Here is a 25366-nt window from a genome sequence, read left to right as displayed (position 1 = left end):
GCATCCATAAAGGCTAAGTCTTATCTAGGAAGGCATCATCTGGCCTGGCTCTTGCTGAAGTGAAAGCATGAGGAACTTGTGAGCACCAGCACCCTTTCCAGCTACACTGCCTACGCAGACTCACACAGCATTCTCCAAGAAAGGAGGATGCTGGGAGGGAAAACCCAGGAAACTCTGGGGAATTAGCAGAAAGGAATTCTTGTATGATGTCTCATGCTTGGCCTAGATAATTCTCAATGGGCTTAAGTATATCAGCCAATGGTATTTATAGGCCATTTCTACCATCACCTGCAGGCACAAAGCTCAGGGAACCCTCACTGTCATTTCTCCACTCACCAGGACTGGCCGCATTTCACAGAAAACCAGGAGGGAAGCCAGCTCGATGTCCTCACTGTACCCATTCTTCAGAGGAACAGACCTGAATCCTGAAGCAGAACAGGGAGGAAAATGCAAGTAAGTAATGTCAGACCTTATATTTTTTTGGAGGATACCCAGGGATCAAAGGCCTAGTTCAAAGAGTAGAGAAGTCAGTGCCCCATGTCGGGGGCTGACTTTTTGGAAGCCAGAGGTCCCATCCTGATGGTTAGGGACAGTGGCTGGCAGCCATGACTGATGGGTCTATACAGGGAAGCAAGGTTAAAAATATCTACCATCTAGAAATAAAAATGATTCACTCAGAAGAAATTAAAACCCACAGAACATTCCACATTGAGTGCAGTGATTGCAGCTGTGGTTCAATTCCTTAAATACTCCTGAGACCAAAAGACTCAAAAGAGTAGTGAATCCTCATCCATTTCCTCCACTTAGACCCTTACAAAGCACAGGATCAGAGACTGTGTTTTATCTTTAAAGATTTCCAATGGGAGGAAATCTTTCTGTCCCTTAGCAGTCCATAGCAGTATTGATCATCTTCCTCTGAAAGCCATTCCCTGTTTACAATTAGGACCTGTGTTTGACAGTCATTTAAATGTTTCTTTTCATTTCGGGCTGAAGCAGGGGTGAGTTGGAGCTGAATCTTTCCACCCCCATTCAGTCTTGTTTAAAGCAACACATCTCAAAGGTTGGTTTGCTGGCTTGTTTTAATTAAGTACTATAAAAGACCACAGGGCTAAAACAGCTGTCACTCCCACCCAATCCTCCTCTCTGTCCTAAAAGAAACCATTGCTAAAAGTATCGTTCCCAAGGTTGCTTATGCATACATTTGAGTGGCTTTTAAATCACAAATGCCTTACCAGTTAGCATTGTATCTTAGAGATCCCTTCTGTGGTCCTAGTTTGTCTTGAAAGCGTTTCTCTCGTAACTACTGATTCTCCGAGACCAGCAATGCCCAAAATAGGACACTCCCACTGTTTCCTCTGTGCCTTCCACCATTCAGATTTGGGGCTTATTTCTCTTGGAACATTTTATACTCTCAGTTGATTTATCACCTTCAAACACTATCCATTCCATTTCTCACTTCTCGCTGCTTATCAAGAGGAAAGTTGAATACTTACACAAACCTGCGCCTCTTCTCCTTTTACACCCCGAAGGTGTGTTTTCATTTTTGCATGGACATAGTGTGTAATATTTGTATTCCATGTTGTAACTATAATTCTCCCACAAAGGGAGGCTTATGTTTTTCTGGCATTTTAGTATAAAATTCTTAAACACACAGCAATGCCAAAAAAATATTATAAGGAACGCTTGTATGCCCACCACCTAAATTCTGCGATGAAACTTTTACGCTGCAGTTGTCCCTTGATATCTGTGGGGGACTCGTTCAGGACTTCCCCAGATACCAAGGTGGCTCATGCCTGTAATCCTAGCACTTGCGGAGGATCACTTGAAGTCAGGAGTTCAAGACTAGCCTAGGTACCGTAGCAAAACCTCATCTCTACAAAAAATAAAAAATTTAGCCACGCACAGGAATGCACACCTATAGTCCCAGCTACTCAGGAGACTGAGACAGGAGGATTGCTTGAGCCCAGGGGTCTAAGGCTGCCATGAGCTGTGATTATACCACTGAACTTCAGCCTTGGTGACAGAGGAAGACCCTGTCTCTAAATCACTAAATGGTGTCGTATTTGCATATACCTATTCATATCCTCCCGTATACTTTAAATTATCTCTAGATTACTTTAATGCCCAAGACAATATAAGTACTGTGTAAATAACTGTTATACTGTCCAAGGATAAGAAAAAGTCTGTATATGTTCGATACATAATTTTTTCAAAAATACTTTCAACCAAAGCTTGGTTGGCTGGGTCCACAGATCCAGAGGGCCACCTGTACTTGCTTTGTCACATATTTATGCACCCATCAATCCATCTTATTTGTGTGTGCAATTCACAGTAAGACAAAGACATCAATAAACCTTCCTAAGCATGCATCTCACCAGCCAGAGCTCAGTATTAGTTTATAGTGTTCCTCGTCTGATACAAATCTATACATTTCATTATGTATAAAACTTTATATTTTTTAATGGCTGGATGCTCATCAGCTTCTTACTGAACTTCTGTCTGGATGTCTTCTTTAGCCAAATTTGTCCTCTTTTCTTCTCTTCAGAATGAGCCCATGGGAAACAGAATTCCCGAGCTGTGCATGTTTCAGTGCATCCATCCTTTGATTGTATAGTTGAGTGACAGTTTGAGTGGGTATAAAACCTGAATGTTTTCCCAGCAGGGTTTTGGGGACATTGCTCTCACTGAATATACTGCTGTAAAGAAGTTTTCTGACCTATTTTTTCCCTACCACTATCGTGATTTTTGTTGCTAGTTTTTTGCCTTGACAGAGAGACTCACAGAATTGTTGCAGTCTAGCCCAGTGATGTGCCAACACTAATGCAGATGTGAATCACCTGTCAATCCTGTTAAAATGCAGATTCTAACTTGCGAAGTCTGGGGCAAGGCCTGAGATTCTGCATCCCTAAAGAGTGGATCTATGGGCAGCGGGGAAGAAGTAAGTCTGTGATATGGTTTGGCTCTGTGTCCCCACCCAAATCTCATGTTGGAGGTGAGACCTGGTGGGAGGTGACTGGATCATAGGGGTGAACTTCCCACTTGCCGTTCTCATGATAGTGAGTTTTCACAAGATCCAGTTGTTTAAAGGTGTGCACTATCTCCCCCTTCACTTGCCCTCTCTTCCTCCTGCTGGCCATGTAACGTGCTTGTTTCCCCTTCTGCCATGATTGTAAATTTCCTGAGGCCTCCCCAGAAACAGAACCCTGTATGGCCTGCAGAACTGTGAGCCAATTGAACCTCTTTTCTTTATAAATTGCCCAGTCTCAGGTATGTCTTTATAGCAGTGTGAGAACAGACTGATATGGTCTAGGTGCTGATTAACTGTTAGAAAGAACTGGTATGTCTGTTTGCTCCATGGTGTTCCGGGAGGCTATCAGGTAGCCTGTACGGTCTGATAGCACTGTCTTGCCTGGAACCATGCTATCTGACACTAAGCATGTGCCTCTTAATTACGAGACATGAGCTCTGCCCCCGTGGCGAGCTCTCTCCAGCTCCTTGTACCTCATCTCACTGCCCAAGTTCCATTTTTATGCACTAGGCAGCCCTGTATGTATACTGGAGTCTGTGCTGAAACGTATTTCCAATTTCACCCAAAACAGAATTGTTTTCCTTCCTGTTGTTCCTGGTCATTTCACAGGGGAAAGGGAAATAAAGACACCTTTTAAAATAAGATCAATGATACAGGCTTCGAGCATCCAGGAGAGGGCAGCCTGCAGAGGAGGAATAAGGGGTTTGAAATCAGACGTTCCTGGGTTTGAATCCCAGCTCCGTTCCTACAGGTGTGTGACCTTGAGCAAGTTAATTGAGTCTCTAGGCCTCAAAGTGCTCAGATTTTTAAAAGCAGAGATAAAACCCCTTTCACAGGATTAAAAGAGGAAGAGTTTAAGGTACCTACACAATACAGGCTGCTGCTTTCCTCCCTGCACTCCAGCTGGTTTAAAAGCTTAAGTGCATCCCTAATGACAATGGGTGAAGTTGTTTTTTTGAGTCTGGGAGACCCTCAATGCCTCCTGTTCATTTTGTTTCCTTCCTCCCATGAATATGGATGTGCCAGGCACTGCTAGGAAGTAGAAAGGAGTGAGGAGAGGTCCCTGCGAAGAGTATCTCACAGTCAGGGGAGGATGGGGTCACACTTTTAATCTCCCTTGAGGTTCTCACCTTTGTTTTTTCTAAATCTCCAAGCTACCTCACTGCATTCTGCAGAATTGACACGCTTTGATATGCAGTAAGGTAAGGAGGTTTTATCAGCGCTGACATCTCTGCAGGGCATTGGGAAGGGTTATGAGCACAGCCCTCATCCTTCAAGAGGACATCAAGGTAACCAGGGGGTTTCAGCACACTTGCCCTTCTCTGCTGGACTTATCCAGCAGAGCAACTGGCAAGTAGTTGCCACAAAAAAAATCTGATACAGCATCAAGGCCAGGAACATAAAGGTGAACCAAAAGCTACACTTCCTGCACCAGAAGAAACGGTGTCCTTCCTAAGCCTTATAAAAGCAGCAAATTAATCACAGCCTCATTGCTGGGGTTAAGCTAGTTTATAGGTCAGGCACAGTGGCTCATGCCTGTAATCCCTGCATTTTGGGAGACCCAGGCACGTGGATCACTTGAGGCCAGGAGTTCCAGACCAGCCCGATCAACATGACGAAACTCCATCTCTACTAAAAATACAAAAATTAGCCAGAAGTAGTAGTGTGCACCTGTAGTCCCAGCTCCTCAGGAAGCTGAGGCAGGAGAATTGCTTGAGCCAGGGAGGCACAGGTTGCAGTGAACCAAGAACACACCACTGCACTCCAGGTTGGGTAACAGAGCGAGACTCTGTCTCAAAAAAAAAGGTAGTTTACAAGGTGAGTGAGTTAACCAAGAAGTGTTGCCAAGTATTAGGCCTCTTACAAATGAATACTCACTATTGCTAGAGTAGCAATGTTCCTGAAAATGAGCATTTCTAGAGTGCTTAAAAAAAATTCAGGCCGGGCGCGGTGGCTCAAGCCTGTAATCCCAGCACTTTGGGAGGCCGAGGCGGGTGGATCACCAGGTCAACAGATCGAGACCATCCTGGTCAACATGGTGAAACCCCATCGCTACTAAAAATTAGCTGGGCACGGTGATGCGTGCCTGTAATCCCAGCTACTCAGGAGGCTGAGGCAGGAGAATTGCCTGAACCCAGGGGGTGGAGGTTGCGGTGAGCCGAGATTGCGCCATTGCACTCCAGCCTGGGTAACAAGAGCGAAACTCCCTCTCAAAAAAAAAAAAAAAAAAAAAAATTCAGAAGCTTTAAACATTTTTTCAAATTCTTGTTTCATTGATTACTCTCTGAGGAATTCATTTCCTCAATGGCAAGACAGGCAGTCTTGACAGAGCTTGGTTTTCTGAAAGTGCCATCCCAAGGCCATCTGAGGAGCCGGCTAGATATGCAGATTCCTGGGCACTACCCTGGGCTGACTCAGCTCACCGTGGAGGGTCCAGGAAGCTGCATTTTCTTCTGTTGAGAGTCTCACTCTGTCACCCAGGCTGGAGTGCAGTGGTGCAACCTCCCAAATACCTGGGATTATGGGCCTGAGCCGTGGTGCCCGGCCAGCACCTGCATTTCCTAGCATGCCTGCTGCTCAGAAATTGGGCTCCTGCCCAGTAGCAGAAACAGACAGGTTTATGATGTCTGACATATTCCAAGTTAGAAAAATGAAAAAGATCCAGTTCAGCTCTGCATTGAGCCCCAGGTTTCCAAACAACATCAAAAGACTGTATTTTTATGTAAGTAACTAAAATGACAGTCATCTTTCTACCTTAGAAAACAAGGGAACAGTGACCTCCTGAGGAATCCAGAAGAATGAATCTATGATCTCATGCACCGTGCATCAGAAATACTAAAGGAAGGGGAAGAAGGGAAATTCAACATCCAGCAAGGGCCTGTTCGTCAAACACTACACCTAAAATCCAGTGGGAAAGTAAACTAGAGAAACTATATACAAGCGCAGGAGAGCCAGTTTGTTTGTTTTGGTAAATGACTGGCTCTAGAAGCAGCTGGGTCCCAAATTGCATCACCTGGAGGTGTCTATTTGTCTATCTCAGCTGTGCACGAGGGGCTCTGTCATCCAGGATTCGACGGGATTCTTAAGAGCTGGTCCTATGACCCAGCTTGGCTTGTTTGCCGAAAAATACAAAATGACCCTTTTCATACCATGAAGGGGTTCTGTGTTTCGTTCAGCATGGAAGAAAACTCTGACAATTCAAAGAAGTAAATTAACCCTCTCAATTTTATAGAAGAGGAAGGTGAATTCTGAAGGATTTGGGGAGTTGGTCTCTCAAGACTGCAACTCCCTGCAGATGCCAAAGGCCTCTCCCTTGCCACCCTCTCACACTGCCAGCCAGAGAGCGAGAGGGAGCTCAAACCAGACCTAGCCCTGGCTAGGAAGCAGCAAACCGCGTGTAACATTTCAAAATGAAATCAAACTACAGTGCCAGGTTGGCAATCCACCAACAATCCAATTTTGCATGTAGACATTGCACGTCAGGGGGCATAGCCTCCCCCCTACCAGGCTCTACATGCACCAGCTCTCCAAGCTACCCAAATGCTTTTGCAGTGATTCCATCCAAACCAGGAAAAATGACTTTGCATTCTTCTGAAGACAGCAGCCAAACCCAAGTACGATACCAGCCCAAACTCAACATCCTAATTAAAGTGCCTCTTACCTGATTTGATTGCTTTAATGGGGTAAGTGGCATGAGCAAGAAAGTTGGGATCACTGAACATATCTTCTTCGTAAACCACGAAGCGCAGAAATGCCAGGTTTGGGTCATAAATTTCAAATGTCACCTTCTCCTGTGTTGGAGCCCAGATAGGGCTGAGGCCATTATCATCTGGAAGGAGGTAAAAGCTCATTAGAGGCCACACTGAGCTACCCTTTCCTGGTAAAACAATCTCTGTGTCCTTCAGCCATGAATCCCCTTGGCAACCATGTAAACAAACACACATCCATGCCAAGATCTAAGAAAAACTGAATAATTATCTTCACTCCCCAACCCCACCTGGTGCAATCCTGGAAGCTGCTGTTGCAGACTGGTCTCTTGGTGAGCAGAGGAAGGAGATCACCTCCCATCTCCCCTCCTCCAGGATCGGGAATGAAAGGAAGGGGGAGGTGTTTGCAGAGCCGGAAGGTGGATTTTGGAAAAGATAAAAGGGGAGAAGAGAGCCCGGGAGCCACGTCTACCAGCAGGGGGTCCTACAGCTGGCAGGGGAGAGCCCAGCCTCACAGAGCAGCCAAGAAGCAATCCTGCCACTCTTCATACATGCCCCTTTACTTGATCAGCATCTGAGTTATTCACTGGGCTACTTTTGACCAGGGGCAAGGATCCTGTGCCTTAGAAGGCCCATGATTCACGGTTCCTTCCCAGCTTTTCCTGGAAGAGCAAGCCTTCCTCTTTTCCCTCCTGCCTTCTAGGGGCTAAGATCCCCCAGGTTAGGCTAATGTTCTGGCCCAGGTCAGCCATGCAGATTCACCCTCTCTCTCTGTGTCTCTGCCTCTTGGCCTTTGACTCTGAAGATAAATCAGACTGGGCTATTTCACAGAGAGGACCTATCTAGTGTCAGGGCACAGTGGGCGAGGGTCTCACCTAGGATTCCAGACTTGAGTGACAGGCAGGCAAGCAGCACTGGGGAAAGTCTAAGGATTTAACAAAGTGGCCGTTTGTATCCCCTCCTCAAGCTGAGCCACGTGGGCGATAGGAAAGAATTTCCTGGGACAGCAGAAGTGCATTGCAAAATCCCTCACGAAGAGCATCGCCACAAAGGGTTCACTGGCTGGACATGTAAAAGCAGAGGGGCCAAGGCAACTTACTCACAACCGTCGTTTTGAACTTGTTGTTGTCATACTCAGCTCCACAGATCTCCACTTCTACAAAGGGACAGGCAATACTTCGTCCAGGTTTGGGGAGATGGCGAGCACCGAGAACCTGAGACACAGAAGGTAATAAGCGTTGGAACCCCCGGTACCTGCTGGCAAGAGCTGGCCACGTCCTGAACAGGCAGCCTCGCATGGAGTTGTGACTGGGTTCTAGAGTGACACTGTGTGCGTTCGATGCCAGCCCTGATTTTCCCAAATTCACTGGAGAAGCCATAGCAACCTTCTGCAATGCATGAAGGTGGGTTATGGTAGATCCACAGCTCCTCAGCATCAGCCTGGGTGTTGGCCCCCATGCCACCTGAATTAACAGGTAAAACTCACCTGCGCTCATGAATGCACACATATCCATGCCCAAGTAGATGCCTTTGATCAAGGCACAGCTTCATCACTGGACTTCCCCACCCCTAGGAAAGGTTGGGGGACAGCGTGGCATTCTTTTTGTAACTGCTTTTTAAAGGCCTTTGGTGATATATGCTTCCTGCCCCTGGTCCCGCCCTTAATCTCATGAGAAATGCAGTTAATTTCTCTACTTTCTAAAAATTCTTACAAAGTAACACTTTCTCTGAAAGTCAGATGAATTTTTTAAAACCCTGGAATTGGACAAAGGAGGAAAAAAAAAAAAAACTTCTCCATAAGACCAAATGGCCATTTCCCATGTTTTCTTTCTCTTTCTGGCCAGAGGCTGACCTCACTGCGACCCCAGAAAGATGGGTTATGTCACCCCCACAGCTGACAAGGGGAAGTGACCAAGATGGGTTCGAAGAGGTTTCCCCTCCCTCTTCTCCCAAAAGGACCCTGGAGTGTAAGAAAGAAAGATCCTCAAACATGGCCTGAATGTTAGTGTCAATAAGACAAGAAGCATCCCTAGCCATGGGTTCCCTGCTCTCAAGGTAGTGTTGGCTCAGCCCCCAGGGAGGGCAGCTGGCTCCCCTGGCAGGAAGAAGGGCTGGCTTTACCTTGACAGTCAGCGTCATCAGGATCTTCCTCTGGGACTCGGGTGGCATTGGGTCATATTTCTCTGTCCTCATGCTCTCAGGCTGCAGAACGTAGCCCGTGCGCCCATTGAGAGAAAACAACGCGTGATTCATCTGCATGTACTTATCTGGGAAGGAAAGTGAACTCTGCTTTAAGTCAGGCACCGGATCGCTGGCCTCCTAGGCCAGGAGTTGCTAGGTGGGAAATGAATTACTCCTTTTCCCAAAATTATTTAGAGGCAGCTGTTCAAATAGGTGTCTCACTCAAAGAACATACAGGGTTTCTAGACAACAAATCTCAGACTGGGCAACACCTTTCTAAGTGTGTCAGAAAATCCTGAATCATAAAAGGTTCAAACTTACTAAAAGCTAAAAGTGTCTATATAGAAATAAATCACGAGCTTATTTTAAACATAAATTTTTAACCTCTTAGGTGTATCAGAACTACGCTATGAATACCAGCTGCATTAGATACATCGAGTAAGAAGGAAAAATAGTTTGCAGAAAAGAAAACGCAGTTGCTCCGTAAATAAGGAGAAAAGTGGTCGACGTCGCTTACAAGCAGCAGCTCTAATGGACGGTTTATCAGTTTTCACCACTCAGTTGTGCCAATGGCGAAAAGTTCAACAAAACTCTATGAAGTTATACCCAAAGAGTGTACCCTAACCCCCAACTATTTACATTCTCGCCTGTGATCTCTATGGAGGGCAGTTTGGCAACGTGGCTTAGCTGGGGCACACCTGCAGGGAGGTCTGCAGTGGTTTTCAGCAGGGCAAAGTTTATCCAAATGCAAGTGCTGTCCGACTCCCCCTGCCCTTCGGAGAATCTGTCCTACAGACGTACTCCTGCATCTGTGGAATGCCACTCACGTAGCGGTACAGAAAGCAGTGCTGTTCTGTCTGCGACAGCGAATAATGGGGAATACCTACATGTGCCTCCACGGGGACTTGTTAAATAAATGATGGTTCCATGCAATGGAATCCGATGCGGCTATAAAAGGAATGTAAAGGAGGCTACTGATGAATAGATCCCCCAAAAGAGGTTTTAAATAACAATAACAAAAGCACAAAGCCCTGTGATTTATGGAACCACGTTGTGTCCAGAAGTTTGTGTATGCTGGAGATGCCGGCATGTGAATGTCTGAGCCCAAAACCCTCACAGGGCGACAGGCCCGGGGGAGAGAGCTCCAAAGATGCTTTAGCTACATGAGCTCGTGCATTTTCTTTTTCTCCTAAGCTAGACTACCTCAGCCTCTGTCACTTGCAGTCACCAAGCCTGCCTGAGCCAAGCACCTGTCGGTCCTCTCATCCCTCCATTCAGCTGCTGGACCTCATAGTAACCAGCACTCTGCTGAACTGTGGTCCCTTAGACAAATCACTCATTCCTGGACACCACCTTGTACTGCTGACCCAAGCTGACTTGGCCTGGAGTGACTGCCACTGCCACCTTGTAGGGACGGGACTACCTTTAGTCCATCTTTACCTGCTGTCTGGAAATTGAGTGCCACCATCTGAGAACCGCAGAGCCACAGGCGGAAGGGGTCATAATTGGAAGAGTCAACTCTTTGTCCCTTTGGGTAGATGCGGGTCAGGCCCTTTTGATTGTACTTGAGGAGGTCGACGGGCTTCTGTCTGATGATGCTGTCAGCCTTTGTCTCCACAAAGGAGCGGATTTCTCTAAAGTCAGGATTTTCTGCACACAGAGAAAAAGGTCATCACTTACTCTGTGTCTCATCTGTGCGTTTTCTTAAATTTTGCTGCAGTAGCTGGATGCTCAGATTATAAAAGGAAACCAGGAAGCTCTCTCATTAACAAGACATTCAAGAGAGTCTGATGATATTGTCGTAAAGGATATCACTACGGACTCTTGCCCTCTGGGAGTTTCAAGTATTCAAAGGGGGCCTAGTTTTCCCACCACCTTTGAATCTAGAAGTATTGTAATTTACTTTATCAACATCCTTGAACAAGAAAACACAAAAATGGTACAGTTATAGAAGAAGAACAATGGGAATGGTTTTAGGAAAGAGAAGATCTTTGGAGTGGAAGATGCAGAGAGACCTGGATTCCTCATCAAACATAGCACAGACACAACATGAACAGACTGAGAATCACCTGCCACTGCCCCCAGGTAGGGTTGCAATATGGGGGGATTCCTGTGCAGGGAAGGTAGAGGGAAGGGGAGGAGAGGGAAGGGGACAGGCAGCCCTCATCTTGGCTGCCTCCCATCCAGCTGTGGTGGGACAGCCAGGCAGTCAACATGCTGAGCCTGCTGAGTCCTGAGCTGTGCCATCTGTCCCCTAATGTAGAGGTTCCTACGGACCAGCCCCCCAGTAAGTTAACTCTGGGGTCTAATATAGTCTTGCTGGTCTTCTGTTTTAAGATGAAAGATATAGAAGCAGCTCAGACACCCAAAGAGAAAAGTAAAATATGCACAGCATCATCAAAAAGCTTGCTATCTGGAGAATTTGGTAGAAAATCTTTTTTTTTTTTAACCATATCTGTGGGTGGGCTAAGTAATAACCCCTAAAGATGTCCAGGCCCTAATTGCTGGAGCCTGGGCATGTGTTACTTTATATGGCAGACCTGATTTTGCAGGGGAGCTTGAAATGAGAAGCTTATCCTGGAATATCTAGGTGGACCTAAAGCATCACAAGGGTCCTTATAACAGCAAAGCAGAAGAGAAGGCCATGTGATCACAAGCCAGGAATGCCAGCAGCCCCCAGAAACTGGGAGAAGCAAGGAATGGCTTTCCCCTCTGGAGGGAGCACAGCCCTGCTGACACCTTGATGTGGACCCCATGATACTGATTTCAGATTCTGGCCTCCAGGACACGCAAGAATAAATCTATGTTGTTTTCAGCCACCGAGTTTCTGGTAATGGCAACAAGAACTAAGCCACCCACTAAGTGGGTGATACGGTTTGGCTGTGTCCCCACCCAAATCTCACCTTGAATCGTAGCTCCCATAATTCCCACGTTATGGGAGGGACCTGGTAGGAGGTAATTGAATCATGGGGGTGGCTTCCCTTGTACTGTTCTTGTGGTAGTGAATAAGTCTCACAAGATCTTATGGCTTTGTAGGAGGTTTCCCCTTTCACTTGGTTCTCATTCTCTCTCATCTGCTGCCACATAAAATGGGCCTTTCACCTTCCACCATAATTGTGAGGCCACCCCAGCCACGTGGAACTATCCATTAAACCTCTTTTTCCTTATGAATTACCCCATCTCAGGTATGTCTTTATCAGCAGTGTGAAAACGGACTAATACATTGGGTTTTCCTACAGAGACACCAAAAGGGCTGCTTCTACCAGCTCCCTCACCCAGAGGACAAACCCAAGATGAGGTCATCTACCTGAAGCATTTAAGAACGGGGGAATGCACTCACTATCCCCTCTCTGAAAATTCCAGACTCGAAAGGAAGTAACAGTTTTCATTGCAGTTAGAGGGCAGACTCCTGGGAAAGATGTTACCTAAGTTGTCCTTGGTTTTGCTGGTTGGTTTGCAGTAGACAACCAGGTCAGAGAGCTCGATGGCGATGGACTGGTTCTTCTCCCAGTACTTCATGTTGTTCTCCTGTTTGGAGTTCACCATCTTTAGTGCCCGCCCCTGAGAAAGGCCACCTTCCCAGCTCACCCTGTGCTCTTCCTCCTCCATCCCCACTTTGCCTTTTTGCACACTCGGATCTTTAAAATGGTTGGATATTTTCCCCTCCTAAAGACAACCCTGCCCCTCTCGTTTCTTCCTCTTACTGTCAAAATTCTTGACAAAGCTGTTTCCACGACGGCTTGGCATCCAGCTCATGCCTGGCCACAGCCCTCAAATGTAGATGGGGTCAGGATGGCAGGGGAAGGGGACTCTTCACTGTCACCATCCCTCTGTCCTTAACTCTCTGACTCCTTTCCTTTCCCCTAAAACCACACTGTGGTTACAGTATCTCAAATTTTAGTTTTTCAAATCCTCATGGGCTCTGTGGACCTCAGCATCCTTGTCATAATTCTCTATCCTCTGCACCCTCAAAACCTGCAGACCTGCTCCCCACATCTAACTGCCCATCAGTGCTCTGCCCCAGGGGACTACTACCCAGGGCCCAGGCCACGTGCTATAAACTCGAGAGGCAACTCTCTTCAGAGAACCCACCGTCAAATCTAACTCCTTGCAATGTAAGGATGAGCTTCTCACTTTACCCCAAACCAGGCAACACTGTTGGGCCTCCCCAAATTCTATCAGACTTTTATTGGCCAAGGGGAACCTTGAGAGAATATTTAGATAATAGTGGTCACTATTTGGGGGGTGCTTAGCGCTAGGCATCGCAGGCTAAGCATTTGATAGATATTACCTAAGTCAGTCCACACATCTCAAGACAGGTAGGATTATCTCCATTTAACAGAGAAGTTGAGTAGCTTATCTCAGGCTGCCCAGCCAACTGATGTCAAGACCAGATGCTTCCAAAGCCCTGTTCATATGGGGTGGGCTCCTGCCCCACCCACCCCATGTTCCAGTTCTACTTTGTCCCTCACACCCTGTCAGCTGCCAGGTTCTGGAGAAGATCTCACTAAAATGCCTCCCACATCCAGATCCAGAGTTCACATCCCAGGTCCCACTGGACCACAGCAATGCCCTCCTGACTCCTTATCCTGCTGCCCACATACCCCCACCCTTCTGGACCCAGCCCAAATCATTCCTTCTCTGGGAAGCTGATGTGTTTAGGCTTTCTGTCCCCACTCAAATCTCTCACCTTGAATTGTAATCCCGAGATGTTGAGGGAGAGACCTGGTGGGAGGTGATTATATCATGGGCTCGGTTTCCCCCATACTGTTCTCAAGATCTGATGGTTTTATAAGGCAGTCTTCCCTGCTTTTGCTTGCTCTCTCTCTCTCTCCTGCCACTATGTAATACATGCCTGCTTCCCCTGTAATTGTAAGTTTCCTGAGGTCTCCCCAGCCATGTGGAACTATGAGTCAATTAAACCTCCTCCTTTTTTAAAAATAAATTATCTATCTAGGGTAATGTCTTTATAGCAGTGTGAAAATGAACTAATAGAGAAGTGTTTGTGGATTAGCTCCCACCAGTACTGGGAAGAGATGTTGCCCTCCTGGAACCTTGCAAATCACTCACTGCCTCAGCTGGTATGCTCGGCTTCCCGCCATCCCTTGCCTGACTGTCTGTTAATGCCATTCAGTGCCAGGCCTGCAGACCTTAGTTCCCCACTGAGATATGCCCTTGATGGCAGAGCTGTGTGCACAGCAAGTGTTCAGGTGATGGTGGTCACTGGGTGACAGAGGCAACATGACACAGTAGTGAAGACAGAGGGAACTGAAACACAAGTTTGAAACCTGGCCTGGTTGTTCTTGGGCTGTGCCGGCTGGACGAGACATACAGTCTCACTGTGCCTCAGTTTCCTCAACTGTAAAATTAGGCCAATGTGAAGCCTCACCTCACAGGGCTATTGCAAAAATTAAACAAGGAGGCCTTAGCACTCTATGGGCACATGTGGCTATTCATATTCCCCCGGGAGACACCTCCCCCTTGGCAAAGAACTAGAAAGTCCTGTTTTGTAAACCACCAGGTGAAGGCTCCCAATTTCTTCTGTAAGAACACCTTCACCCACAAGTGCTGACACAAGTCCTAGGATCAAAGTGAACCTTGGCAATGACCAACAAGCCTTTTACGTGAGCTCTTGCTGTGACCACATCACCAGTACAGCTTCAAGTGTGACTCTAAGCCCCCAGTATTGGTTCTCACTTGGCCACACACACCCAGCTTTTGTCAGCTCTTTCCATCCTTCCTGAATGTCCTTGGGGACATAACAAGCCCTAGGGGTCAGGCTGGAAGGGCTCTGGTGGGCAGGAAGAGCATCAACCAAGAGGTAAAGAAGGCATCAGCCAAACAGTCAGTGGCAAAGTGCTGTCGCAGAAACCAAAGCCATGTTTCCTTCAAAACCTCGGGGTTTTCTCCCGGTCCTTGTACCAACTTAACTTTGTACTCTTAGTGCACAGTTTTCACCAGGGGGCTGTCTGGGGACAGAAGACCCCAAAAACAACACAGCTTACCTCTAATGACAACAGAATTGCTTAAAATGAGGAAGTGGGGCATGCATCTGTTGACTTCTGGAATATTGGCCTCACACAAAACACAGAGCTATGCCAAGGTATGGGGCTTCACGTTTTTCCCCCGACCTCAGCAGAAGACAATACTGGTTCAAGAAGAAACACCAGCTGCTGCTTCAGAATGGCCGGTGCAGTGGCTCACGCCTGCAAGCTTAGCATTTTGGGAGGCTGAGGCAAGTGGATCACTTGAGGTCAGGAGTTTAAGACCAGCCTGGGCAACATGGTGAATCTCCATGTCTACTAAAAATACAAAAATTAGCCGAGCATGGTGGTGGACACCTGTAATCCCAGCTACCTGGTCAGCTTAGGCAGGAGAATCACTGAACCCAAGAGGTGCAGGCTGCAGTGAACTGGGATCCCATCACTACACTCCAGCCTGGGTAACAGAGTGAGACTCTGTCTCAAAAAAAAAAAAAAAAAAATACATGACAATTACTCTCCCAGCCTGCAGCAGTCACCCCCCAGGCCATCTCAGAGTCTCTGGAAACCCACCAACTAGAAGGATTTTGTGACTGTTCTCTGCCATCAACTGGAAGTGGCTATAGATGTGTAACAGTATCAGCACTTAGGGAGAAGCAGAGGCCCTGGCAGTGAGCAGAGAGTTTACCCACCACTGGTTCCCCGAGAGAGGGATGGGAAACTTCTTCCTTTGCCCCCCAACACCCTCTCCCTAAACGGGGTGTCTCTGCCCAGTGTGGGAACTCCATCAACTCTGCTGACCCGTTTTTTTTTAACCCTCAGATGTAATAATGGGACTTTAAAAATCATTCTCATGAAATCGTAGCAAATATGAAAACCAATGAGGGAGGAATGTAGACCGAAGGCCACCAACGGCAGCCTTGAACAGCTCAGCTTCATCTCAGAAACCTTCATGTAGCAGCAGAGGAGGTGCGAGGGAGGGGAGAGACAGAGCCTTCTAGGGAAATAGGGAATAGAGAAATTTTCTCCATTAAGTGAAGTAGAGAAAGCCAGAATGCACTATTTGGAGATTTTTCAAATAAACCTCAGGGTGTGGCACCCCCCTGTGTCTCAGAGCTGTACTGCATCAGAGGCACGCAGGGCAGAAGAGATGGCTTCATTGGGAAAGCTGAACAGACAGCGCAGCTGGCTCCAAGCTTGTGGTTCACCCCCATGGCTGGTGGTGTGAAAAGCCGCAGGAAGAATTAGGAGCCCTAGGGAAGGCCCCAGGAGCTCCTGGGTCAGGGGAAGATGACGCCTCACCAGCGAGGGTGCCCAGTGACCGCCCCCCTCTGCAAAGTCTCCTCAAGAGGACACTTCCCTGTGCAATAGTCAAGTGAGTCAAGGAGCCCCTAGTAACCAGAGATTAGCCAAGATGTGAGGCCCTCCCAAGGGAAAAATGACCTGGCCACCAGTGCGTGACTAAGTATCTTGGAGAAGAAACTCACTGACTCTAGCAAGAGGTCAGAGGCCGCAGGAGAGCCCAGGAAGGCTTTAATCAGCCCTTTGGGTCAAGTTCTACCTTAGAAGCAAATGGGTCCTTGGGAAACCCTGTGATTTCTTTCTAGTTCTGCAGCCACAGCAGCAGACAGCACATGCTTCATCATCCAAGACAGGGTGGCACTTTCCCATGTCACCAGTATAATGACAAGGCAGTGATCAAGTACTTTTGAGTTAGGAATTTGGGTCCTCATTTTGCAGACAAGGAAACTGAGGCCCAGAGATCCAGCCCTGCTGGAGTGCAAACTCCGATCTGCCCAGTTCCAGACCTCCTGTTCTTATCCAGAAGCTCTCACCTTCCCAAAACACTTCTAGCCAGAGACTAGTGCTTCAGGTAGGACAGACCTGAAAAGGTCATTGCCATCTAGAGGGAAAGTTCCTCCACCGGAAAGAACCAGGTCTCGCTGATTTCCTGTGTTCCCAGGGCCCATTCCGGGTCCAGGCAGTGAGCTCAGTGAACCTTTTCTGTGGGGAGGATCCAGACTGCTTTGTATGATACTTAGAAACAAAATATTCAAAATGAGGAAGGCAGTAACTTCCTTAGTAAGATACGTAGGGCTGTATGGACACCATCATTGAGCATAACTGCATGCACTCAGCCTTCTGAAGGCTCCAACCAGACAACCAGACCCGCCTTCCCAGGGCACCTCCACTATCCCTGCCTCTCCTTAACAAGGGGTGCTCTTATTGTCTGAACCCACCTGGTCTCCTTCCCCAATTCTGAGTAGCACCTGGGCCTGCTCATCCTGCTGCCTGGGCCCACCTACAGCCTCCATGAGAACCAGATCCCTGAGAATGCCAGGCCCACCTTCACCTGCCCACAGGTGAGCAGGTGCCTACCTTGGTGTCAATCTTCCAGGTGATCTCTCGGATGCTCTGAAACCACTCGAACAGCTCCTCCACCCTGTCTGTGGCAAACTCCACCGGAGGATCGCCCTGCTTCTTGGGCTCCAGGATAAAGACAAAGGGCTTCTGGTTTTTCCCCTGTGCGGCTTTCACTTAGGGGAGAGAATAGGAAATGTCCCGATCAGCCTGTGAGAGGGCCACAAAGACCACACCGCACCCTGCCTGAGCCGTTTCTCTCATGGACCAAACCGAACCGCCACTGCTATGATCACGGTTAGGACTGATGGAGCCGTCTACTTTCCATCGGGTAAGTACATGTCACACACATGACTGCTCAGGGATGCAGTGGGCTCACTAGTGTCCTCCACAAAGCTGTGTCCGGTCACTAGTACCTGTGAATGGGACCTTATAGGTTACTATAAGGATCTCAGATGAGATCATCCTGGAGTTAGGGCAATCCCAACATCCAAACAAGGATGAGGATCCTTATAAGAGAAAGGAGAAGGATGTTTAAGATGCAGGAAAATAAAATAAAATGCATTAGAGAACCCAAAAAAATACCCCCTTGTCCACTCTATAGATACGTGTCCATCTTGATCAAAACAAACATTGTATATCTCTTTGACCAATTAGAAAATGCTTTTTGCCCTTACCATATTTTCTACAAATTGCTATAACAGTACACATTCATTTTAGAAAGATTTTAAAATATAGCTAAGCAAATTGGCATTTTTACAAAATGTTTCCATACAAATACATAAAATTTGATGAAATAATTGTTTCAGTTAGCATATTGTACATAATTTTCTATTGTTACATATAAAAAAATCATTTATATACAACGAATAATTTAAATGGCTTTTTTTTTTTTTTTTTTTTTTTTGCGACAGGGTCATATTCTGTCACCCAGGCTGAAACACAGTGGTGCAATCTTGGCTCACTGCAGCCTCCGCCTTCCAAGCTCATGGGATCCTCCCACCTTAGCCTCCCAAGTAGCCGGAACCACAGGTGCACACCACCATGCCTGGCTAATCTTTGTAAGGGGTTTCACCAGGTTTCCCAAGGCTGGTCTCAAATGCCTGAACTCAAGTGATCCACTCAGCTTGGCCTCCCAAGGTGCTGGGATTACAGGCATGAGCCACCACACCTGGGTAAACGGCTTTGAAAACAGATGCTGACACAAGGGAGAAAGCCATGTGCAGGCAAATGTGATGACTGAAGAATGCAGCCACAGGCCAAAAACACCAAGGATTTCCAGCAGTCACCAGAAGCTAGGACAGAAATGTGGTGTGGCTTCTCTAGACACAGAGCAAGTATCTTACAGAGAAGAAAAGGTTATGAGAGGGAAACTTACCTAACAAATAATATTAGTAGCTAAGATTTCTGATTTCTTATATACCAGGCAATATTCTAAGCAGGTTACCTTTCCTGCATCTTTTTTTTTTTTTTTTTTTTTAAGATTTTGGGGTCTTGCTACATTACCCAGGCTGGTCTCACACTCTTGGTTCTCAAGTGATCCTTCCACCTCAGCCTCCTGCGTAGATGGACTACAGGCCCACTGCTATGGCTAGGCCCATTTTACAGAAGGAAAAACTGAGGCTCATTAAGAGAAAGTAACATGTGGAGGGTCACACAGCTAGTAGCAATAAAACAGGCTCAGTCCAAACCTGACTCCAAGATCCCTACTCAGAACCACTGAGCCATGTGCCTCTGCTCTGCAAATACAGGGGTGCAGGGGAAGATACAAAGAGCATGAGAAGGGGAGGCAGGGATCCTGCATCCCCCGACCCATAGGACCTTAGCACGTGAGGTGGTCTCTTAGGACCTTGATTTTTCTCTTCTGGTAATGGGAGCAAAGAATCACTCTCCTACCTATTCTGCTGGATTGTCGTAAAGGTAAAGAAGCAGGTAATAAATGTGGAAAGTAGGCTGCGTGTGGTGGCTCACACCTGTAATCCCAGCACTTGGGGAGGCTGAGGCAGGCAGATCACTTGAGGTCAGGAGTTCAAGACCAGCCTGGCCAACATGTCGAAACCCTGTCTCTATTAAAAATACAAAAATTTTCCAGGCATGGTGGTGCATGCCTGTAACCCGTTACTCTGGGAGACTAAGGCAGGAGAATCACTTGAATCCAGTAGGTAGCAGTTGCAATGAGCCAAGATCATGCCTCTGCATTCCAACCCGGGAGACAGAGCAAGACTTTCTCAAAAAAATAAATAAATAAAATTAATGTGTCACCTGAGTCCTAGGGGACCATGCCCATGCCTCCCCAGGGAAGAGTCATGGGCTTCCCAGAACAAGGAGGCTTGCTACAGAGCCCCTTGTTAAAAGCAGGCATGCTCAAGGCCCAGGAAGCCCGGCACACATCAGACCCTGGCCACCGTAGGACAGACCACGCCTCCATGTCCACTTGCGGCACGGTCAACATGGGCGGGCTGCGTTTCCTGTGCCCCAGATGAGCAGCCGGGAAGCAGAGGTTCAAAGAGCAGCGGAGAGGCAGAGCTGGGCTTAGAACCCAAAACTCCCAACTCCATGCTGCATTTCAGCCAGGCCGACAGCTCAGCATTCCTTCGAAATGCATGAAACACAGGCAGATCCTGAAATAACAAGAGTGATGTTGGTAATGTCAGCTAACCACCATCTAGCACGTATGGACCAGACCCTGTTTAAGCACTTCTATTTTTAGCAGATACGAACAGCAGACATCACATCATACTCACTGACCAGCCTGACCTAAATACTCAGCTTCAGCCAGGGAAGGAACTGGCATTCAAGTCACAGGCAAGACAGGACCCCATGTCAGCCACCTCCCTGTGTGGGGCGGGGCTGCGGTTAGGCCATGGGGGATTGGGGTGGGAATCCAGGCTAAGATGATATGTGCACGTACCGACGTTATAGGTATTGAGGTCCAGTATGCCTCTGCAAAGAGACCCTAAGGGATTGTCTTCAATAATCTATGAAGAAACAAGACATAACTCACGTTAGTTGTAACGGGAATAATAAAAAGACAACCCGTTTCCAAAGCACACCGTTTAGCAGAGACACCGCCTGTGGAACTGTTTAAAATGCATTTTCATTACCGGATACGTCCACGGGGAGAAAGCTAAATAATGAAGCACGGAGCTGATAGGGACCTCACGGGGAGTGGGTGCCGGGAGGTTCCGAGTTTCATTTTCCAATCGGTAAAAACGTGCCCTGTGAATCCTACAACAGGTTTCACAGTGTTTCCAAACACACCCTAGACCTTGTTACAAAATGAGACTATTTAGCCTACTAAAGCCCAGCTCAGGAACCTTCTGTGGCTCCCCATGTCCTGTGGAGGCGACACCCGTGCTCCATGATCTGGCTTTTAAGGATTTCTGAGCCCCCATCGCCCTTGCCAGCTCTGCCCCCTATTGCACACTCGCACCATCCCAGGGTCTAGCTGAGATGATGAGTATCCTGGTCTCAGGAGAGGTGGCAGAACCAGGCATCCACTCATTGCCTGCACTACTCCGACCCCCATCCCCTGCACCAGGCAAATGCTGATGTACAGGTAAGGGCAGTGCACTACAGATGCAGCAAGGGCTTCATGTCTCTGCCTCAGCCCAAGCACACAGAACACAACCCCATTCCCATCACCACACCATTGCCCAGACTCTACTTCCCACTTGGAACTCCCTTCTGCCAGTCTCTTGCTGTTGAACTCTAACTTGACTTTTAAGGCTCAAATACTCCTTCTTCCAGGAAGCCTTCCCAGATTGCCCTACCTCCCTTATAAATAAATCCCTGGGCCTCTAATGGGATCTTAAAGTCCTCATTACAAAGATGTCACCCTTGGTGCAGTGCCGGTACACTCAAAGTCACTGGTCCCTAACAAGAGGCAGCGAGGGAACAACCACCAGGTTTGCAAAGTCACCAGGAAGGGCTCATCTCACCTTCTGGTTAGGCCCACTTGCTTACTCACCCCAAGCACGTTCTCAACGTGCTGGCTGTCCAACATAAATGTGATTCATTTGCAAGTTGCTTAAGCAGGGGACAAATTCCCCATTTGGCCACTTTCACTCCAGTGGGAATTCTCCTGCATATTCAAAGCCTTCCAGGCCCAGCACAACCTGATTAAAATATGACTGGCTTGTCACAGAGACTCCCCTGCAACATCTCAATTTCCCTATCACTCTGTCTTCCCTGATCCAGAGCTCCACTGAGACCACTAGCAGCACGTGGAAAAATTCACCCACTGAGATGGCACAGGTCCCTGAAACACTGGACCTGCAGATCCCTGCTTCCTGTAAGATCATTGAAGAGGGGGACGCACCTGCTTTTCCAGCTCCTCGACATCTGCAGTTGAGATGTCCTCCACATAGTTGGATGGGAAGTACTGCTGGATCCTGGTTCCATAGTCACCTTTCCACCTGGATAAGAAGAGGGGACATGGGGGAGCTGTCACCAGGTGGCATGAATTACCCAATACTGTTCATTAGCTCCCAGCTGCTGGCTCAATTCTGATGGGGACAGGTAGCAAGTGGCCGAGTGACCAGTGTCACTATCTGTGACAACGCAGCAACTCCCTGGCAGCTTCTTTTTATTTTTTTAATTACCAATGAGTTACAGGGGGCTGATTTTCCTCCTCATCACATGATCTTAATGTTTGACCAAAGATACCACAAGTCAAAAGTTTCAGTGCTTTAAGTGGAAGTCAGAGACCATACGAGACAAAAGCTCAACCCCATTTCAGGGAATAATTTTGAGAAAAGGTGGCTCTAGAGCCAGGTAGCCTGAGGTTAAATTCTAACCCTACCACGGACTGTGGAGGCTTTCTGTGCCTCCGACTCTCCACAAAATGGTCAAACACAAGTACTTCCCTCAGAAGCTTTTGTTAGGTCTCTCTAAATTAACATAAGCTGAGTGCTTGGGACAGCAGCTACCTAGCACACAGTAAGTACTCAATAGTGTTAGCTGTTATTATTATTCAGCTAAAACACTGTTCCCTATCTTTATAACAGCACTAACAACACTTGACATAATCCATCTGTGAATGTCCCCGGAGCCTACCAGAAGGTGAGCACCTCTAAGATTCCTCCACGCAAGTCCATGCCCAGACACGCAAACCTCCTTCTTCGACCTGCGCATCTCAAGAGCCACTTTGCAGCCACAGACTCTCCAAAATGCACCTCTGACCACACCACGTGATGGCTCCCCAAGACCTCTAGAATCCAGCCCAGACTCTTCAGCATGGCAACCACAGCCCAGCACAGTCTGACCCCAGGACTCCCAGACCTCACCTCCTAACTCTCCATGACATTGATTCCAGATGACCCATTGTCCCCATCATGCCCCTTCCATGTTAGCTAGCTTCCATGTCTTAGTCCACACCCTTGGTAGCCAGCTTCCCTCTACTAATTTAAGACTCAGTTTGGGCATTTCCTCTTCCAGGAAGTCTTCCCTGACTGCCACCTAGGTTGAGCACTCTTCCTCTGTGGTCCCCTGGCATCCTGTCCCCACAGTCATCCAACAGCCACACCTTATACTTATTGTGTAATTATACATCTGTCTTCCCCACTATATGAGATCTTTCTGGATTTTTATTTTTCTTTTTAGACCGAGTCTCATTCTATCCCCCAGGCTGGAGTGCATGGTGTGATCTTGGCTCACTGCAACCTCCACCTCCTGGGTTCAAGCAATTCTCCTGCCTCAGCCTCCAGTAGCTGGGATTACAGGCATGCATCACCACGTCTGGCTAACATTTGTGTTTTTGGTAGAGACAGGGTTTCACCATGTTGGCAAGGTTGGTCTCAAACTCCTGACCTCAAGTGATCCGCCTGCATTGGCCTCCCAAGGTACTGGGGTTACAGGTGGGAGCCACCACACCTGGCTGACCTTTCTGGACCTTAATCAAGTCTGTGCTTCATGGTGGTAAGAAGAAATTTAATATTTTTGGTTTGAATAAGCAGAGTGAGGACTCATGCTACCAGTTCACATAGCAGAGACACAGGACTGCAGGTTGTAAGCCCTTTTCATGCCTTCCACACCATTACTCTAGATCCACTTCTGGCAAAGGCTGTCTATATTGAGGGTGATCATATGTATCATCCATCCAGGACTGAGCAGTTTACATTCCTTTGACACTCCAGAGCATCCTGGTTCAGACAAAAGTTGTGTGGTCCCCTAGCTACAGGGGAACCAGTTTGGGAGTATGCAAAAAAAAAAAAAAAAGCCATTTCAGGCTGGGCATGGTGGGTCACGCCTGTAATCCCAGCACTTAGGGAGGACGAGGTGGGCGGATCATGAGGTCAGGAGTTCGAGACCAGCCTGGCCAACATGGTGAAACCCCATCTCTGCAAAAAAATACAAAAATTAGCTGGGGGTGTTGGCACTTGCCTGTAATCCTAGCTACTCAGAAGGCTAAGACAGGAGTATCGCTTGAACCAGGGAGGCAGAGATTGCAGTGAGCTGAGAATGCACCACTGCACTCCAGCCTGGGCGATAGAGGGAGACTTTGTCTCAAAGAAAAAAAAAAAAAAAAAAGGCCGTTTTACACAGGCAGCCCTCTCAGTAGCACTTCTGCCATCAGAGAGAGAAAGAAATGACCATGGCCACAGGACAGTTTGCCCACAGTCCCTTGCCAAAGAACTCCTCTTAACTCATGTCAAGATAAGAGCCTTGGAAATTTGGAGAACTGCCTATCAGAGGCATGGAAAGACATGCAGCAGTCTCACACAGAATGGAAAACTGTGATTTGGAGCAGTCATCTGGGCTCCATCCACAACTCCAAAAATGTTAGTCACCCACCCAGTGAGCACCACCAAGACATTGGCCAAGGCAGGGACAGGAGCACAGTGAGGGAGTGCCAGTGTCCCTGGAAGAGACCTCAACTCTGTCTGTGCCACTTCCAGGGGAGGGACCTCGGCAAAGCCAAGCATCGGAACTGGGAGAAGCTGATGGACACCATAGTTGCCGAACTGGGTCTGGGAGCCTCCAAGGGGAAGCATCAGGGGCTGCAGTAGACTTGGCTGCTTCTTTGATTCTGGGGAATCTACATATAAATTGGTTTGCAATGAGGTTCTCCAGATTTTTAGAAGAACTTTGACAATCCCTGGATTAAGGCATCTTGCAAGAGGACAGGGAAGGACTTAGCAGATGAATGAGGTTACGAGTGTAGGCTTTGGATCCAGAAGGCCTGGGGGTTCAAATCTCAGCCTGTGTGGCCCTGGACAAGTGGCTGCACTTTTCAGGGCTTCAGTTTCCTCATCTGTAAAACGCAGGTAACAACAGAACCAACCTTTTACGGTCGTCCTGTGGGTTCAGTGCGTTATTTCAAACGAAGTGCTTAAAATGGAGCTTGACACACAGAAGCACTCCCTGTAAGCTGCCATTCAGATTTCTAAGTCAGGTCTAGGTATCTTGTGAAAGGTGGAAACGTCCACCTACGAGGTGCTTAAACCAGTGCTCACTATTACGAGCAAGTTCTGACTGTCCTCAGAAGTCACCCCACAAAACCACTGACCCAGAAACCTGTCAGTAGGCAGTGAATTTTTCTTCCAAGGTGAAAAAGGGAAGTGGTAACTAAACCCTAGCACACCCAGGTACCTTTGCTCTAAAAACGTATTGTCTTCAATTCAGGATGTGGCCATTGCATACAGCACCGGACTACGCAATAGCATGAGAATTTGAACTGGAAACAACACACCGTCTTGTGTATCGAAAATAGCCTGCGCCCTTTAGTAGCTGTGTGACTCGGAAAGTCTCATTCACCTCATCTTTAAAGTGGGAATAATCATAGTCCTCACCACAGGGAGTAATGAAGATTTGGTTGAAAGCAATTAGCAGACTGCTTGCCACCTAGCAAGACATCAATAACGGTAGCTGCTGTTGTAATTATAATAATATACCATATATGATACGATATGCTGATAACTGTTAATATTGTTGTTTATCCATTTTCTCAAATAGAGCAAGCACGAAGCCGCCTTCCTAAAAAGGGACGTAACACAAGAGGTCAAAGCCAGCCCAGAATGACAGACAAAGCGGAGGGGTCAGACTCGGCCAGCACCTGAGTCTCATCACCAAGAAGGGACAAGTCAAGCCCACCCGCCAAGCAGCCC

The 25366-nt window shown here is 47.5% G+C and overlaps 1 protein-coding gene and 1 long non-coding RNA gene across 3 annotated transcripts in view; one reads left to right on the top strand and one right to left on the bottom strand.

Annotated features, from left to right (window-relative positions):
• The window catches only part of PLCG2 (phospholipase C gamma 2), a 181378-nt gene that overhangs the window by 10513 nt on the left and 145499 nt on the right, over window positions 1–25366 (bottom strand). For both annotated transcript variants that reach the window (XM_035282778.3, XM_078357838.1), the window contains 9 exons: window positions 21580–21676; window positions 20170–20236; window positions 17277–17434; window positions 12342–12444; window positions 10357–10566; window positions 8857–9002; window positions 7835–7949; window positions 6690–6857; window positions 337–425 (listed from right to left, as the gene is read on the bottom strand). In XM_035282778.3, the coding sequence (XP_035138669.1) occupies window positions 337–425; window positions 6690–6857; window positions 7835–7949; window positions 8857–9002; window positions 10357–10566; window positions 12342–12444; window positions 17277–17434; window positions 20170–20236; window positions 21580–21676 (1153 nt within the window). The remainder of the gene's footprint in view (window positions 1–336; window positions 426–6689; window positions 6858–7834; window positions 7950–8856; window positions 9003–10356; window positions 10567–12341; window positions 12445–17276; window positions 17435–20169; window positions 20237–21579; window positions 21677–25366) is intronic.
• On the top strand, window positions 293–5903 carry LOC118149781 (uncharacterized). Its single transcript, XR_004737506.3, has 3 exons — window positions 293–453; window positions 2861–2938; window positions 5788–5903. It is a non-coding gene; the product is annotated as an uncharacterized LOC118149781 (long non-coding RNA).

The sequence above is a fragment of the Callithrix jacchus genome, chromosome 20 (assembly GCF_049354715.1).
Source record: "Callithrix jacchus isolate 240 chromosome 20, calJac240_pri, whole genome shotgun sequence".
NCBI classification, from domain to species: Eukaryota; Metazoa; Chordata; class Mammalia; order Primates; family Cebidae; genus Callithrix; species Callithrix jacchus.
The sequence above is the reverse complement of the archived record's forward strand: the minus strand, read 5'-3'. Positions and strand labels throughout refer to the sequence as shown.